The 16,181-nt window shown below is 28.7% G+C and overlaps 1 protein-coding gene across 2 annotated transcripts in view; it reads left to right on the top strand.

Moving 5' to 3' along the window:
* The window catches only part of LOC129969129 (alpha-catulin-like), a 315,460-nt gene that overhangs the window by 266,696 nt on the left and 32,583 nt on the right, over positions 1 to 16,181 (top strand). For both annotated transcript variants that reach the window (XM_056083550.1, XM_056083551.1), the window contains 2 exons: positions 5,156 to 5,425; positions 10,888 to 11,091. In XM_056083550.1, coding sequence (XP_055939525.1) covers positions 5,156 to 5,425; positions 10,888 to 11,091 — 474 coding nt within the window. The remainder of the gene's footprint in view (positions 1 to 5,155; positions 5,426 to 10,887; positions 11,092 to 16,181) is intronic.

Below are 16,181 nucleotides of genomic sequence, written 5' to 3' on the forward strand. Positions count from 1 at the left end.
TTCATAACTTATAACCATTCTTAGTTTTCTTTTCTTGTTCATGGTTTTTTTTTAATTTATACTCTGGGGAAAATTGCAATTATGTTCTGGAAATAATTGGTGGTAATTTATTTCAATGGTGAAATTTTATCCCATAAAATTTCACCAGAAAATTGCCTCTTCATCTATCATCCTGTGGGAATAATTCAAATATTTGATTTCCGTTAATATTCCTGTACTATTTTTCAAAATACTCTATAATGTACTATTGTTACAATACAAGTAAGCCTCTTGATATGGTAAAAAGCATCAGAAGTGATATTCAAAAGAGATCCTTCATAGTAGTAGACGGAAAGCAGTTAGAGCACCAGAAGTGAAGATATCTAGTGGTAGGAAATTGTAATTTATTTGTCGGTCTGATACGTTTCATAATGTCACAATTTCGGAATAAACACATCTGTATTGTTGAAATACAGATGAATATTTGAACAATACAATTAGCCAGTTTAGTTACGTTAACTCCCGTTTTAAAGCAACACTAGGGATTTTTGTACTGACCTCGTAATTTTGAACATCGATCAGATGACGAGGAAGACAACTGAGCTGGTGCCCCCCTTTTCACAACAGCGGGATGACACCGCGTCTCGAACCTTAAACTCCTCTGTTTCGAAGCCGAGACCTTACCACTAAGCCACCACGACCCTTTTTATTCTTAGCATTAATATGCAAACTTTTTTAGTTTTTCTTATATTAAATAGTTAAAGCCTTACGATTTCGTTTTTCGCATTTTCCTTTCACTTATGCCGTTTTTGCGATTGGAATGCTAATTCAGGAGATTACCACTAGTTAGAGCAATAAATGATTGCATTACATCACTCAATAATTTTGCTATGCCTAAATACCTTTTTCATATAGCTGCCGTCGTTTTGAAAGTGGTACTTTAAGAAGTGATAAAGATATTTAAGTGGACACCTCTTATGGCTTTAATGTCCCTAATTATGCAAATTTATTAGAGAGATTTTGTAAAAAAAAATGTTGGCCAAATGCCTCAGGTTTCAAATTTCTACTTTAATATCAATTGTCTTTGATACTTCATGAAAGCGAATAGTTGGGGATATTTAATGCACAGCATTTGCTTTCATATGACAATGAGGTAATTAATATAGTTAGTCGCATGTAAAAATAAACTGAGTAAATGAGACAGTTTCAATATTTCAATTTCCTTAGAATTTAATAATGAAAATTTTCATTATAATGACAGTTATATTAATTTTATTAAATTTCATACGAATAGCAATTTTACAAGATCAGTGGTATCAGGTATTTTAGATTATTAAAAAATAATATAATCTCTTATAAATTTTTAATAAATAATAATAATAGATTATAAAATTTTAATGAAGGCATTTTATCTGATTAGGATGTAACTAATATTAATGGTTTAGAAATTAGCTTTTGGATCCTGATTAGAGTGAATATACCGTATATAAAACAAGTTTGTCTTATATAATATACAATTTAATATTTAAAAGGTCACAGAAATCTTTTACTTGTACATATGTTTCTAGAAAATATCATGATCGTATTTATTTGATTTCATAGAGATTAACGTGCTAAAAACGTGATACCAGTATCTAGGTTTAGTTTTGAGAGTTAATTCAATATTTTAATGTGAGTATTTGTCAACATAATGGCAATGCTTTCAACTTGTGATTTTCTTCTTCTGATCTTGATGACGTTGATCTGACGTTGATGATCTGTCTTTTGTGACGTTGAAAAAATCATTTATTAATTATACCTTCACATAAAATAAGCAATTTCTATAAAATACAGTTAAATCATGTGTTTAAGATAAAAATCAGATTACTTTCATTTTATAAATCCTAAAATTCAAAAGTGGTTTGAAAATATTCAAGTTAATAGAAAGGAAGTTAATTTCAATTTTTGAAACTTTAATCTGTGACTTTTCTATAACAAATAACACAGACATTTTAATTTATTTTTATTAAAATTACGAGTATAGGTTTTTTTTTCTTTCTGCTACTGATATAAATTATTTTACTTTTAATCGTTGTATTCCAACAGATGGCACCACGAAAACGGTTAAACAATTCATTTTCTATTGTAAAACTGGAATAAACCAATCCGTTAAACAATTCGTTTTCTACTGTAAAACTAGACTAACCCAATCCGTGCTTTCATTTAATGTAAAATAAAGTTCTCATAAAATCATATAATCTCTTGTTTAAAATTTATTAGAAAATGATTTATTATAATTATTTTAAATTTATTGTAACAGTTTTATTTTAGATTTTGTTTTTTACGTTCAAATACTTAATGAAACTCTTGCAATTCTTCAACTATTAGTAAAAAAGTTTCATAATAATTCACACTAGTAAAAATTCATATGTCATTAAATAGAATTATTAAAGAGCTTCGTTTCAAAATTTCTTATTCTTAAATTACTTTGTTTCCTTTTTGATTTTAAATGTTATTTTCACAATTACAATATTTATTTTAAATTATTCAAGATTTGTAAAAATAAATTTTATTGTATATGTGAAATTTTTAACTTCTAGTTTCCATTTTTTCTATAGAATATATCTGAAATTTTAACTTGAACGGATTGAATTAATTATCATATATTTTTTTTTCAAGAATATCGTGTTTAAATGACACTCTTTCTTGCAATGTGTTTTTAAGCAAATTAATTGCTATTAAGTTAAAATTAAGTATTATATTGCTCTTTCTATTATTTGAAAAAATTGTCATAATATTTCGGATAACTTTAACAAGTGATTTCTTACCTCGGCATGAATACAAAAGATTCAAAATGTAATTAAATAAAATTTATTTAAAACTGGTACTGAATTATTTATCAAAAAATTTTCTAAATTTAAAGCAAAACAGAAGAGCTCAATTTCTGATTAAAAAATGTGCTTCCATCTTTAATGAATAAAGTGGCCATCCATCTAGGAGAAGTTGTAAATTTCATATCTTAACAACATCATTGATCAAGCCGATAGAAATGGCTCTATATTTTAAAAAAATAATCATTTTTGAATCCTAATAATGCTGGCAGAAAATTGGTGGGTTGCAATTCAGTGGTCTTTAGAGCACTAATTGAGATTAACCAGCGAGCAAACCAGCCAATACATTCTATTATATTTTCCATTCTGACACCAACCAAGCTGGATGCAGGCGAACAGTGAAATCCACCAATATATATATATATATATATATATATATATGATTTAGCACCATCTTAACTCTAATAAAACTAAAAAGCCCCAAACGCCAGTTTAGCGAAACTACAGTAGATGCCCTAGATGCATAGATAGCATTGTGAAATCCGCTCTCTAGCTTGATTGATTGAATACATGAACTACCATTTCACTACATGTTTTGTTTCTTAGAACCATTCGCCTGAATGTGTTTGAGGAACAGGGAATTTTTCTGATATTTGCTTCATACATCCTCTTTTTTATATCAATCCTTGAAAAACATGGCAAGTTATTGCAGTTTTTGAGGCCAGTAGAAAATATTTTTAGTCTTTGAATGAGTTGTAAAATATACTTTTAGTCTTTCAAAGAGAGATTCTAGCGTTACAGTATTCTGAAGCACCGGAACTCGTACGATGTTAGGAATGATAGAGTTACATAACTTAAATATAAACTTTAAGACACTATTGCGTATATCTGTGATTGCATGCAAAGCTTCCATCAAAAATATTTAATTCAACCCGACCATTCTGATTTTGTGTCTAGTCCAAGAATTCTGGTCAATGGAAATAAGGTTATTTATGGAAAAGTATTTAAGGTTCGACGTTTCTCGCTCTCTCCAGATCAAGTTATCTCTTGAATAAGATTTCGAGTTGTTCAGAGCTCATAAGAAAACAATTCATTGGCCCTTTGGTCTATGCTCCATTCAGTATGATAAAGATATTATCTCGTATTGTTAATTTCGGATAAAAAGTAAAAATAAAAGGGAATTGTTTATTTTAATATATAAAGTTTAATGCTTGAAATGCGTAGATCCATTTCGCGTATATGTAATCACAATAACAAAACCAATGAAAAGTATTATTGTAAAATAAAATACTTTTATTACGTACTGAAATTATTAAAAATCTATGAAAGCCTCAATGTTTAAATTTTAAAATACTGTAAAAAACATTTTTCCTATGTGGTATTTTCGAAAGAATTTTACTAAAGTAATGAAATAAATAATATTTTAGAACAAATCTTTATAAATATTTGGAAAACGCAGTTATAATAAATTTATATTAGTCAAATTATAAAATGTATGGTAAGGGCAATGACTCTACGTTCCTCTTCAGCTTCTGAAAGCGCCATGGTAATCTCTAACGCAATTTACAGATGTTTTGCAAGCGTAAAAACGTTATTGTTTGAAAAAAAATGGAATTTTTTTTATCTACCATGTTGTTTTCAAAGGAATGAATATTATTACAATTATTTAAAGAAACTGATCATACGCTGCATTTTGGACACAGCTTATATTCAGGATTTTAAAAGAAATCGCATTTCTTGTTTCTATGTTGGCATGCATCAGTTACAAACACCACTTTTATATTCCATGCTATTTTCCAGGAACAGATTGTTACTACAAATATTTAAGCAGATTGTATATTTACTGCATTTTGGATGAAATTTATATGAAGGATTTTTAACGAAATTACGTCTTTTGTTTCTAGCAGGCACGCTTCAATAGTTAATAGTACTTTTATCTTCCTGGTTATTTTCGAATGAATGAATAGAATTACATTTATTTAAGGAGATGAAATGCATATTGCATCTTGGATACAGTTTATTTTCATGATTTTTAAAGAAATTGCGTTACTTGTTTCCTTGCAAGCATGCATCAGCAATTAACTCTACTTTTCTCTACTATGTTATTTTCGAATGTTACTATAATTATGTCGAGAGATAAAATACAAATCTATATCTAGGACACTGCATATTTTCGGCTATTTAAAGAAATTGTTACCTTACAGGTTACTTTGTTGCTATGCAGGCATGTCCCAATAATTAACTCTACTTTTCTATTACGCGTTATTCACAAAGTAGCGAATGTATAGGAATATACAGCTGTATCTAAGACACATCCTATCTTCAGAATCTTTGTTCATGAAAGCTCATCGTTTATTTCCTTGCAGGCATGCCTCAGGCACCCTGATTGCGACAGTGCTCGAGAAAACAGGGACACCGTATTCCTTCAGATGCGGCGGTCGATGGACGTCATCCATTATGTCATCAAAGAGGGAGTGATTCCTGAGTTAGCCGGGACCACGAGCAACGGCGAGCCCAGGAGGAATCACGGGGCCCATCGTCGAAGTAGGGCCCACCATTACAATCACACGGGTCCCCACAGGGCGGAGGAGATGGAACCTTGCCTCACAGTTTGCAATGCAATCAAAAAGTTTGAGGTAAGTTAGCATTATATTTTTTTACTGCTTAGTTAATTGAGGTTCTACTAAAATTGTACTTGTAAATTACTTGTGGGCAAGTAAAAGTAAATAATATGAAAGCATCTCATGTGACAGACCTCAAAATTTAATTGGTAATTTAATTTGGGAGTCGCTGTGCATCTCTTAGAATGAAAGGGTTCAAGATTTTACAAAACAGCATAAGCCAACTTGCAATAAAGTATTAAACAGATGCTCAGTTACTTTTATCACGTGACGGAGACTTCACCAGATTTATTTCCGTTATCGTGAATGTTGTTGTTGTTGTCTGGCTCATAAAAATAAATTTCGGAATTTAGCATTAATTCTTTTACATTTCTTATTTTGATAAATTAAAAAAAAGGAAGATACATACTTAGATACAATGTACTGCATGATTTCTGTAACATTTTTAGATATACACAGCAACAAAAGCGGAATAACTAGTTGCTCTTGTCAGAGGCGTGCCTGGATAAAATGGACTCCAAAATATCTATCAAATAAGCAACTCTCCTTCCCGCTTTTTATAAATTAATCTATCAATTTCCCAGTAAATGTTTATGATGAGGGGGGGGGAGCTAATACCGAAATTACACTTTAATTTTAACTACAATATATTACAAATTTTGAACTAATATTACATATTGTTATAAACTGAAACTTTTGGAGATAATACTTTTCTCCTTTTACTCTTCTTTTTTTGTGAAAGTAATTATATTTATTTTATAATATCAACAAACTTTAAATTGCGCTGAATTCGTTTCGTCATGCAGAAAGCATATACTGCTACAAATAGCCAAGCAGTATATGGAAAAAAGAAAGAAAATACACAAAAAAAGCATTACTTTTTGAACTAAATTTAGATACGTATGAAAAAGGGAAGCATTTTCAGATTTTTAATGAATGTTCATTCGAATTCATTATGAAATTATTAGACAGACTGATTTTCTTAGAAAATGAAATTTAATTAAGATGATCTACCATTATTCAAGCATAAATGTAAAAAAAGTGTTTAAGTTGAGAAGTAGATTTTTGACAAAAAAAAAAAAATATTAAATCAATATTCTTCACATCTGAATAATATTTTTCGTATAACCGTTTCTTCTAAGCACAATTTTTTGGGAAGATACACATGAAATTACAAAACATGTTGCTTCAAATACGACTATTTAAAAAAAAAAAAAAAAAAAAAAAAAAAACTTCCAAATGTAGGCGGATAGTAGTAAGTGACTACGATGAAAAATAATTTTTTTGCGAAATATCAAATGTATTTTTATTAATTATATTTGACTACCTAAACAGTTTTTTTTAATTTATAAAATCTTTTGAATTTTAATTTAAATTTAAAAGTTTCTTCTTTGGTCTCTTTCTCGGCAGTTTATTTGCTTTTTATACTTGCATAACACACGCTTTAATACTATTTTGTATTGTTAAATGCTATTTTATAGAAATTCTAAATTAAATAGTAAAAAATCTTCGCGAGAAAAATATTATAAATGAAAACCTACTGTAAATTTTTGTTGAAATTTTGTACCATAATTTGCTCAGTTGGTTCTATAGTTTTCTGAAGTGAGAGAATAAGCAATGGCCCCGTTTAAAATCGATTAACACGTTTTTTAAACTTCCAAATTTCGCAAAAAATTGAAAACAAGGACATCGATTTATCAATCGATTCCTAGTTTCTTATAACTGTATAAATATGCAGTCATTTCCAGAATTAAGTAATATGACTCTTACATTATATACAAGATATTCAACAATTTTTTTTTTCATAATTTTCAAAACGAAGAATTTAATTTCTTCATGGAACATTTTAGCCAAAAATGTTACGTATTCTTCCAATTTTTAAAGTAATTTTGATTTTTAACAGATTTTGTTTTGTTTCAAAGATATTTCTTCAATCTCTATCTTATGATAAATTCTAAAATAAATTATTTTTAATTTTTTTGAAAAAAGATCATTCAGAACTTAGTCACATATCTTGAATAATTTATTAATCATATATAAAAAACACAAATATTAGAATCTTAAATATTAAGTCTTACATTTTTATAGTGATGCTTGAAATAGAAATAGCCTATGCTAAAAATAGCATTCTAGAGAAATAAATTCCGTTTTAAGAGAGGTCTCATTTTACCGTTTCCGACGTCTTGTTGTCATCACTTTCTTGGCAGCCTTCCAAACAGGTAATGCAGTAGCCTTTATGCAGGAAAACTCCCGGCATAAAGCTGATCATCAAAAAGGTTGAAGATTTCTAAACGAAAACATGAGACGAACCATAACATTACCGACAGACTCTCCCCAATTCCTTTCATTTTTTTTTATTTGTTTCCTTCCTGCAGATGGCAACAGCTAGAGAAAAATGAACAACGGTCTTTTGCATGCATTATCGCGCTGCTAATGCTTTTTTTCTTTCACTGTTAAAGAATTTTTACATTCCTTGATGAAGTTCCTTTTCCAGGAGTTATTCATGCACTTCTGAGTACCGGTAAGTAAAAATCTTGTACCGTTGCCGTAATGATCAGTTAGACGGTTTTTCTTTTTCCGGTACGCTTGTTACTTCTTCAAGAAAAGATGGCATTTAAAATGAGAGCTTGGTAGATACGTTTTCCGTCCAATTACCGTATCTGACATTTTTTTAATACATACAAACACAGAGGATTCTTTATTTTTTACGTCTGAGCTTTAGGAAAGTTTGTATATTTGTTTGAGTGCAGTTTGGAGGGGAAATAATTACGTTTATTGGCATTGTCTTCGATTGAAAAAAGTTAGAAAAAAACACTCAAATTTTTTCTATTGTTTTAATACATTTTTTTTTTATTTTTCTGTTTGTATTTTCTGATTGTTTAAAGTTAAGAATTGTTTGATGTTTGTTTGTTTATTTTGCTACTTTGGTCAAATACTTTTTATTAAAAATAAATAAGCTAGCACTCATTGTAGGCTAAATGTTTGGATAAGGACTAGAATTCCTTGCTTTAATTTTTTCTGTCCGTTTTGGAGTCTTATTGTTGAGAAAATGTTTGGAAAAATTATATTAGGTATTATGTATACTTAATTCATGAATGAGTATTTTTTGATGAATTAAGCGATTTGTAAGAAGTAAAAAAATCAAGGACCAAATCTATGTTTTTGAAAAAATACACAGACACAGTAAAATAGAATACAGGAATTAACGTATAACACGCAACTGTAACAATTTATAATAACCTCCCAGAAAATGAACGTAGAAGCAAAATTCAAATCATTTCCTAAAAATTCCTCTTCATAAACTAATCATATCGAATAAAATAAATTCTACGTCTCAGTAAAATACAAATTTTTCATATAATCACATACATTAGTATTTAACAATAGGGTTATATGAATTTTCTTCAATATTTTCGCAAATATGAAAAAGTCCTTCTTTTTGAATCAATGAGTGAATCTTACTTATATTTCTAAACAAGCTGCCTCTATATTGGTTGTTTTTAATTTCATTAAAATAAATATACATAATTTGATACTTGAGTTCCACTAAAAAAAGTACATTTAAGAACCAATAATTAAAATTATAATATCTCACATTTATTTATTCATGTAAAAAAGAAGACAAGATTTAGTGATGGAATTGTTTCAACTCCTTACAACATTTTTGTAAATATTGAGAAAATGTCTGTTTCTGAAAGAGTTCATGAGTTTTATGTCTAAGTTCTCATTGGGTCCCAGCTAGTTCAAAGGAATATTACTTGAGTTTAATTTCATTTAAATCTTTTGTTCTTCACCTGATGTTTAAGCTTCACTGAAAATATATTTTAAAGATCAAATTCTTAACTTATTAGCTTTCAGTCATAAAAGAAATCCAATTACCCAGGACATTTTTGAAAAAAATCTCAAAGCCATTATCACTTCACTATACATACTTTATGGATAAAATAAAATCCTTTACTGAGTCCCTCAGTCATAACCACTGTACTGATTTCGTTTCTTTTATTTTTATTTAAAAACTAACGACCTATCTATGCCAACAATGACCAACTATTCTCACCATCCACCATTTCAAGTGATATCACAAAATAAAATCATGCATGGTTTCCATCTTCAACAACTGGGCTGATTTAACAGTTCTATTTTCTTTGCAATAATGAAACCAATCGATGGAAATTATTATAAGAAAGCACATTACAAAATTTAGCAAAATTTTAGGACATTTTGACTTAAAATGACTATGACTTAATGACTATAAAAATAATTTGGACAATGGGATTTCTGTAAGCGTCAGCGGGAAACATCAGGAAACAAGTCGTTCGAATAAATTAAAACTGTAATTGAAATTTCAAAATCAAAGCACGCTATTTTAATATTTTCACCCTTCAAAGAAAATTCAAGCTAAATTTAATATCACTATGTCAAGAAGTCTGTCTTCTAGAGTACCAGTGCACACACACTCTGCATTAATTATTAATAGATACTAGCGTTGTATTTTAATGCTTCGATATATTGCTTACAGAAGGAAGTTATTGAAATAAAAATACAATTCTAATACAACTTAATAATGCATTTCTACTGATAAGGCATGAATATATATTTTACTTCTGTTTTGCACTGTGGAATCCCATTGTGATACTATTTATAAATAATATTCGAAATAAAATTCTCTAATTTACGTGCTTTCAAGTTTGAGGATCATATTTAGCAATTAGTCTGTTAAATCTAGTGTTAAGTTAATTTTTATGCAATAAATCTTCTGGCGATTGGATAGTTCTCTAAAAATATGCTTATTAAATGTCATATACCTAACTTGGAATTCATAATTCCTTCATTAAACTTTTTAAAGCATTAAATTTTAACACATTAAATTCTTAGACATTTAAACCTTGTTTTTCTAATACCTTACATTTATTCTTTCTATTCTAAACATGTGCCTTCCAATTGAAGGAAAGTTCCAGAATACCACAGTGCCATTAATATGTGTCGGTATTTACTTCAAATTGCAATTTATCTTTCCCAATATTGTGACTTCACTTTCTAATTATCATATGAATTTATCCGGAAAATAAAAAAAATAATAATTTCTTAAATATTTTCCACTAATTGAAGAAACTTAAATGATTATATATCTGATGAATCAATGAGCACAAATGATATAAAAATAAGATAATGATGAATGATTGGACTCTGAATAAAATACATAGGGTAATTAAAACTACTGCACGAAAAGAATTGGTATGATTATTCTAATCAGAATAATTTTTCATTATTTATTATAAATATAATCATGATTATGATTTTTTCCTTGATTATGGGTTGCTACTAATTGTCTCATACTAAAGACTTTCCATTGAGGATGAATGTTTTCTTAAATGCCAAGAAAGAATAAAAGGACCAGATGCCCCATAGTGAATGTGGTCGCCAGAATTTCAACAACAGTAGAAGTCATTGAAAAATGAATTTCTGTGTATTTGCAGGACCACGTGGATATGACCCGCATTACGATGGTCACCCCTGCATACCGGAGTCTTCTGACCAGTGCCTTGGAATCCGTGGTGGAGAGGTCGCAGGACTTCACGGATTCCGCCTACACCTCCCACGAGCACAGGGAGCGCATCCTGCTGCTCTGCGACAGGCTCAAAATGGAGCTGCACCAGCTGCTAAGAGTGGGAATGCAGCTTGTAAGTGGAACTGGACATTGTTTTAGAAAGATTGTATTTTCAATGTTAAAAAAGTTGGTTTTAAAAGTTGAAGGGAAGGTTAAAAGTTCATGCTGAATACCTACACTAATTCGATCTGCATAAACAAGATGTAAGGTATTGTGGTGAATAGCATATAAGCCAGTTAACAACTACGCTACATGAGCATATGCTTTTGTATCCTGGTTATGTTACTGTACTGCGAACCACAAGGTCTCAGGTTCTATCCTCTCACATCGCAATCCCTTAAAGTATTTAAATAGGCAAAATGGGGTAAACCAACTGCAGAGGCCGATTGTCTTCTGGGTGGATAACCACAGCCTCTCCAAATGCAAAGAGCCACCGGGTCCGGCCATTCAAGGTCATTCAGGGCAATTATTCTTTCTCGTGCGTATTTATTGAATCTTAAAAATGTTTTACAAACATTCCTCCTGGCATGCGCAGAAATTAAAATAAAAAAAAGATCTTACTATTTTACAGATTTGAGATAAGATTACAAATTACAGATAAGTAGAGTGGGAATTCATAATAGATCTGAATAAAAATTTTTTCCACGCATTTAGAGTGAGGAGAAAATAATCACAGGTAAAAAATAGGGATATTAATTACATATGGAAAGTTAATGGATAATTTTAAAAAAATGTAAATTAACACATACTGCTTAAAGCATAGTTTTAGACTCTCTTTAAAGTTATTTTTTGCTTTGTAAGTTAAAAAATAATTATGAAACCACCTTGTAAGGTATTGTGTAATAACATATATATCTTGTAAGGTATTATGTAATAACATAGATTTAGCCATTAACTAATTTTATTCTCTTCTATGCAATTAGATAACATATTTAGTTCTTTAAAAGTACTACTAATTTAATCCAACTAAAACTCCACTGAGAATATAAGCTATTTATAGACTATACATATTTTTTTCAATCGAATTATAACTTCTATTATTGAATTAATTTTAACGTATATGCTTTTAAGATGACAATTCTATAAGGAGTTTAGAGACTGAAGTGAAGGTACAAATACTTGCTTGTAATAAAAAGAAAGTAAGCACCATTTTACCGTTACAAAAGGCATTATTTAAAATTTTAATTTAAAATTCTATACATTATTTATATACGTATAGTGCTCCTTCAAGGGGAATTGAATCTTGGGCCATTCTTCAAGCGAATCATCATAATTCTTCAGTGAGGCATATTTTGAAACATATTAAAGGAGCACAAAACAATTCTTAATATTTCGAAACTTTTATCTATAAACAACAATTTTAGTACATTCTTTATTTGTTAGTTAATATCTTATAATCATTATTAGTACCATTACTTGGTTTTAATACTTTGCGTTAATATTTTGAAACTGTTACCTGTAAACAAAAATTTTAGTACATTCTTTATTTCTTACTAAATTTCTTATAATCCTTATCAGTACGATTTTACACCTGCCATTATATGAGTATTATTATAAATGTAGTTACATCCTTATCCTTATAATAATTGTTAATACCTCAATATCAAAACTATAACAGTTATTTTGTGGAATATATTCTGAAATAAGTAATAAGAAATAGAAAGACATATTTTAAGTCTTTAAAAAATTTCACCATGCATAGCTGTTTTTTTTCCTATTTTTTCTTTAGTGGTTAATATACCAGTAACTTCACCACTGTATATTCTTATCATTAATGTTATATCTTTATACTTATCATTATTGGTAAATCTTCATTCTTATTATTGCTGTTAATGCATCGTTATAACTATCATAGTTCTTCCTTGAATCGTATTTTGAAACATGTACATCTTAATTCTTCAAAACTTCACTCTATAAATATTATTTATGTTATATTATTTCTTTGATAGTTAATATTTGATTTTACTTATCCTTATATTTTTATGCTTATGCTATGGTTAACATCTCATTTCCAAAATTATCTTTATTATTCTGGAGGCACTATTCAGTATTGATGTTTAAGAAGCAGAATAGGGGAATATTATTCCTTGAAACTTCTCTCCATATTACAGTTATCCTGTTACATTCTTTATTTGATGGCAAATATCTCATTATTCTTATTCGAACATTACGCAAATTACAGTTTTTGAAACAACCTCCACTTTAAGCTATTAGCTTGTTTATAACAATTTGCATTTTTTGTTGTTTCGAATGCGACGAAAGCTCACGAAGTTAAAGCAAACACAAAACTATGAAAAGTGCAATTATGAAAGAATTAAATATGAGATTCATTAGTGGTACTTACAAAGCCATTAATTTTCCCTTCTTACACTTTGCACGCAAACATGTTATTTTCTGAAAAGTTGCAATCTCGCTGAAAACAATTTTCTCTGATAAGATGTGTTATTTTTTGCATAAAATATGAAGTGTTAACAATGTAACTTGGATGTAGGAATCTTTCAGTATAGTTGCATTACCGACTGATGCTTAACTGGGTTATCTTCTCTTTTGTGAAAATATAATTTTTTTTTTCAACAGTGAAAGTAATATTTCTCTCCCACATGCTGATATAACAGAGCTCTGAAATGTTTTACAATTGTTTACAAATTCATGACACAGTGCAATTCTTTCAATTTTTTTTTAACTTCATTATAAATTGATTATGCAAATTCCAAATAAGTGGCGCCATCTGTTAATCAGTTTTGAAAAAAAATGATTAATAGATTTCATAATATTTGTAAAAATAAATTATGAAGTACAGTAAATAAAAAAATACAAAATGATCAAAATAAATTTTTTCAACGTGCATTTAAAAATGTTCCATGTTTTTTATCTTTCCTTGGATTTATAGTCTCGAGTATCAATTCAAAAGAACATTTTCAAATAAGCATTTCAATTTATCTTCAAATGTCTTTACAAAAATTTAAAATCAATATTGTGTATCTAATAGCAGCGTTTCCTTTATCTCTTTCGGTATATAAATACCATATAAGTTAAATTAAGTGGATAATATATAGATTAAACAAAGTCAAAAATTCTGCACATTGAGGTAGACTGTAATTAATAACCAAAGAAGAAGGAAATGCATATCTTCTCAAATTTTACTCGATTCCAGCTGCTTCTTCTGTCAGCAATTAAAATATACAAGTCTATTTTCACACCTTCTGGCACAATCTCACTTTTTGGAACAACAGTAGGGTAATATATGGATTTACCAGGTGAGAAATCCTAGAAAACCTATACAAAAAGAGGAAGATATTTTTTTCGCAAATATGTGTATTTTATAGGATTACAGATGAAGCCTGCAGTTTCATAACTTACCACCAATTCGTACTATCGTTATGAGCTCTTACTGTCTTTTTCTGTGAGAGAAGATAGTTTTTAGAGCGGTATAATACATGATTTAACCCAGAAAATGTGCGGATCCATTTCCACACCATCTGATTGAATCACATTCCATTTTACAAAGCAAATTCAATTACGATAAAATCTGCTTATTAGATATTTTATAAATAATTGTTTATACCATAAATTGTTTCATCTCTTTTCTAAATACATTCCCAAAGGAAGCATTAGATGAAAATAATATTTCAGGTGCTTATTTTTTGCAATAATTTATCAATTAATAATTTGATGATAGTTAGTATTTTAAAATTACACACATACGCACAAATATATATATATACATATATAATTATTAGAAAAATCTACCACCGTGTTTTTAGACTTTCTACTTACTGTAATGTATTTTCATTTCGCTATATATAACACGCAAAAACTTCATTTATTTCAGTGTTTCGACATTTCTCGTCTACAAGAAAGTTTTTCATAATTTAGAAGCTCTTAATAAAATTTATGAAAAATTCGAATCAGTTTTAAGGTCTACGTACCCACTTGAAACTTCGAAAATCGTTTACAATATCGAATATTTTTTATTGCTTCAAAATATTCTCTAATTCTTTAGCTTTCAAACGATACCAAGATGTTGTCAATATTCGGAATATTTCTAGAGTTTTAATTATTTTTCTTGAGGTACTTTCACTAAAAACTCTAGTTTCGGTTGTTGTTTTTTTTAAACTCATTTTATGAAGAATGATATTTTTCCACTCTGTTGCTTCATTCAAACCATCATAACTCAACAAGAAATCAACCAAATACCATTGTTTATATATCAAAATAATCTGCATGAAACAGTAGATATTTTGTGCTTCAATCAAAGTTATATTTATTGAAATAAAATTTTAATAGCTATTTAAAATTACTGAAAAAATTGAACTTTTTATATTTATCGTTGGTGAAAAAATTGTTAAAAAAACCCATATATTTTATAATTTGTTTGAGGCAGACAACATGAAGACTGATGATAGGCATAATTTCCAACTAGAATTGCGTGTCTGTACAAATTAGAATTTAAGATATCATGTTTCAAAAATGTGCCAATTAGCTCATTAAATATTATTTAATTAATTAATAATTAGTGTGATGTGGGTTTTTTTCCCACTGAAATCAGTTTAAACATATATTAATGACCTACTGTGAAAAAACTGGATTTTTAAAGTTACATTTTTAAAAAAATATTCTGATGTGTACGTACACCTTAAATGCGTTGAAAATGTAAATTTATCCCTTTGAATAATAATAAGTTTTAGTCATAAATATGTAATCAAAATATTCACATTATTTTTTGTTGCATTTAATTGAAGAATTACTTTATGTATTTTAAGCGTCACATTATTATAGGAATATATTTAAAAACATGCACTGAGGTGTGTAAAGAATTGCATCACTTTTCAGAAGTCAAGCTAGTAATGGAAATACTCACTCCGTCATGAACTGCTATTGATAATTGAAAGAAAATCGGCCTATGCAGTTAGATTTGCAAATAAGATTTTTTTTTTTCATATTTCTTCTATCTAGTTTCATATCACTGCACCTCTAATAAATATGCTTTATGCGCAATGTATGCTTTAAATATATTTGCGTTGCTCCATAGAAAATAATCGAAGTGCCTTTTTTTCGTTACTTTTTCGTTTTCAAGTTCCTTATATCCTAAGACTATTGGATCAAATCATTAAAGTGAAAGGTAAAACGAATTAGTGTGCTTTTGTTGTTTCAAAATGTCAT

This window comes from Argiope bruennichi, chromosome 5, assembly GCF_947563725.1.
Source record: "Argiope bruennichi chromosome 5, qqArgBrue1.1, whole genome shotgun sequence".
NCBI classification, from domain to species: domain Eukaryota; kingdom Metazoa; phylum Arthropoda; class Arachnida; order Araneae; family Araneidae; genus Argiope; species Argiope bruennichi.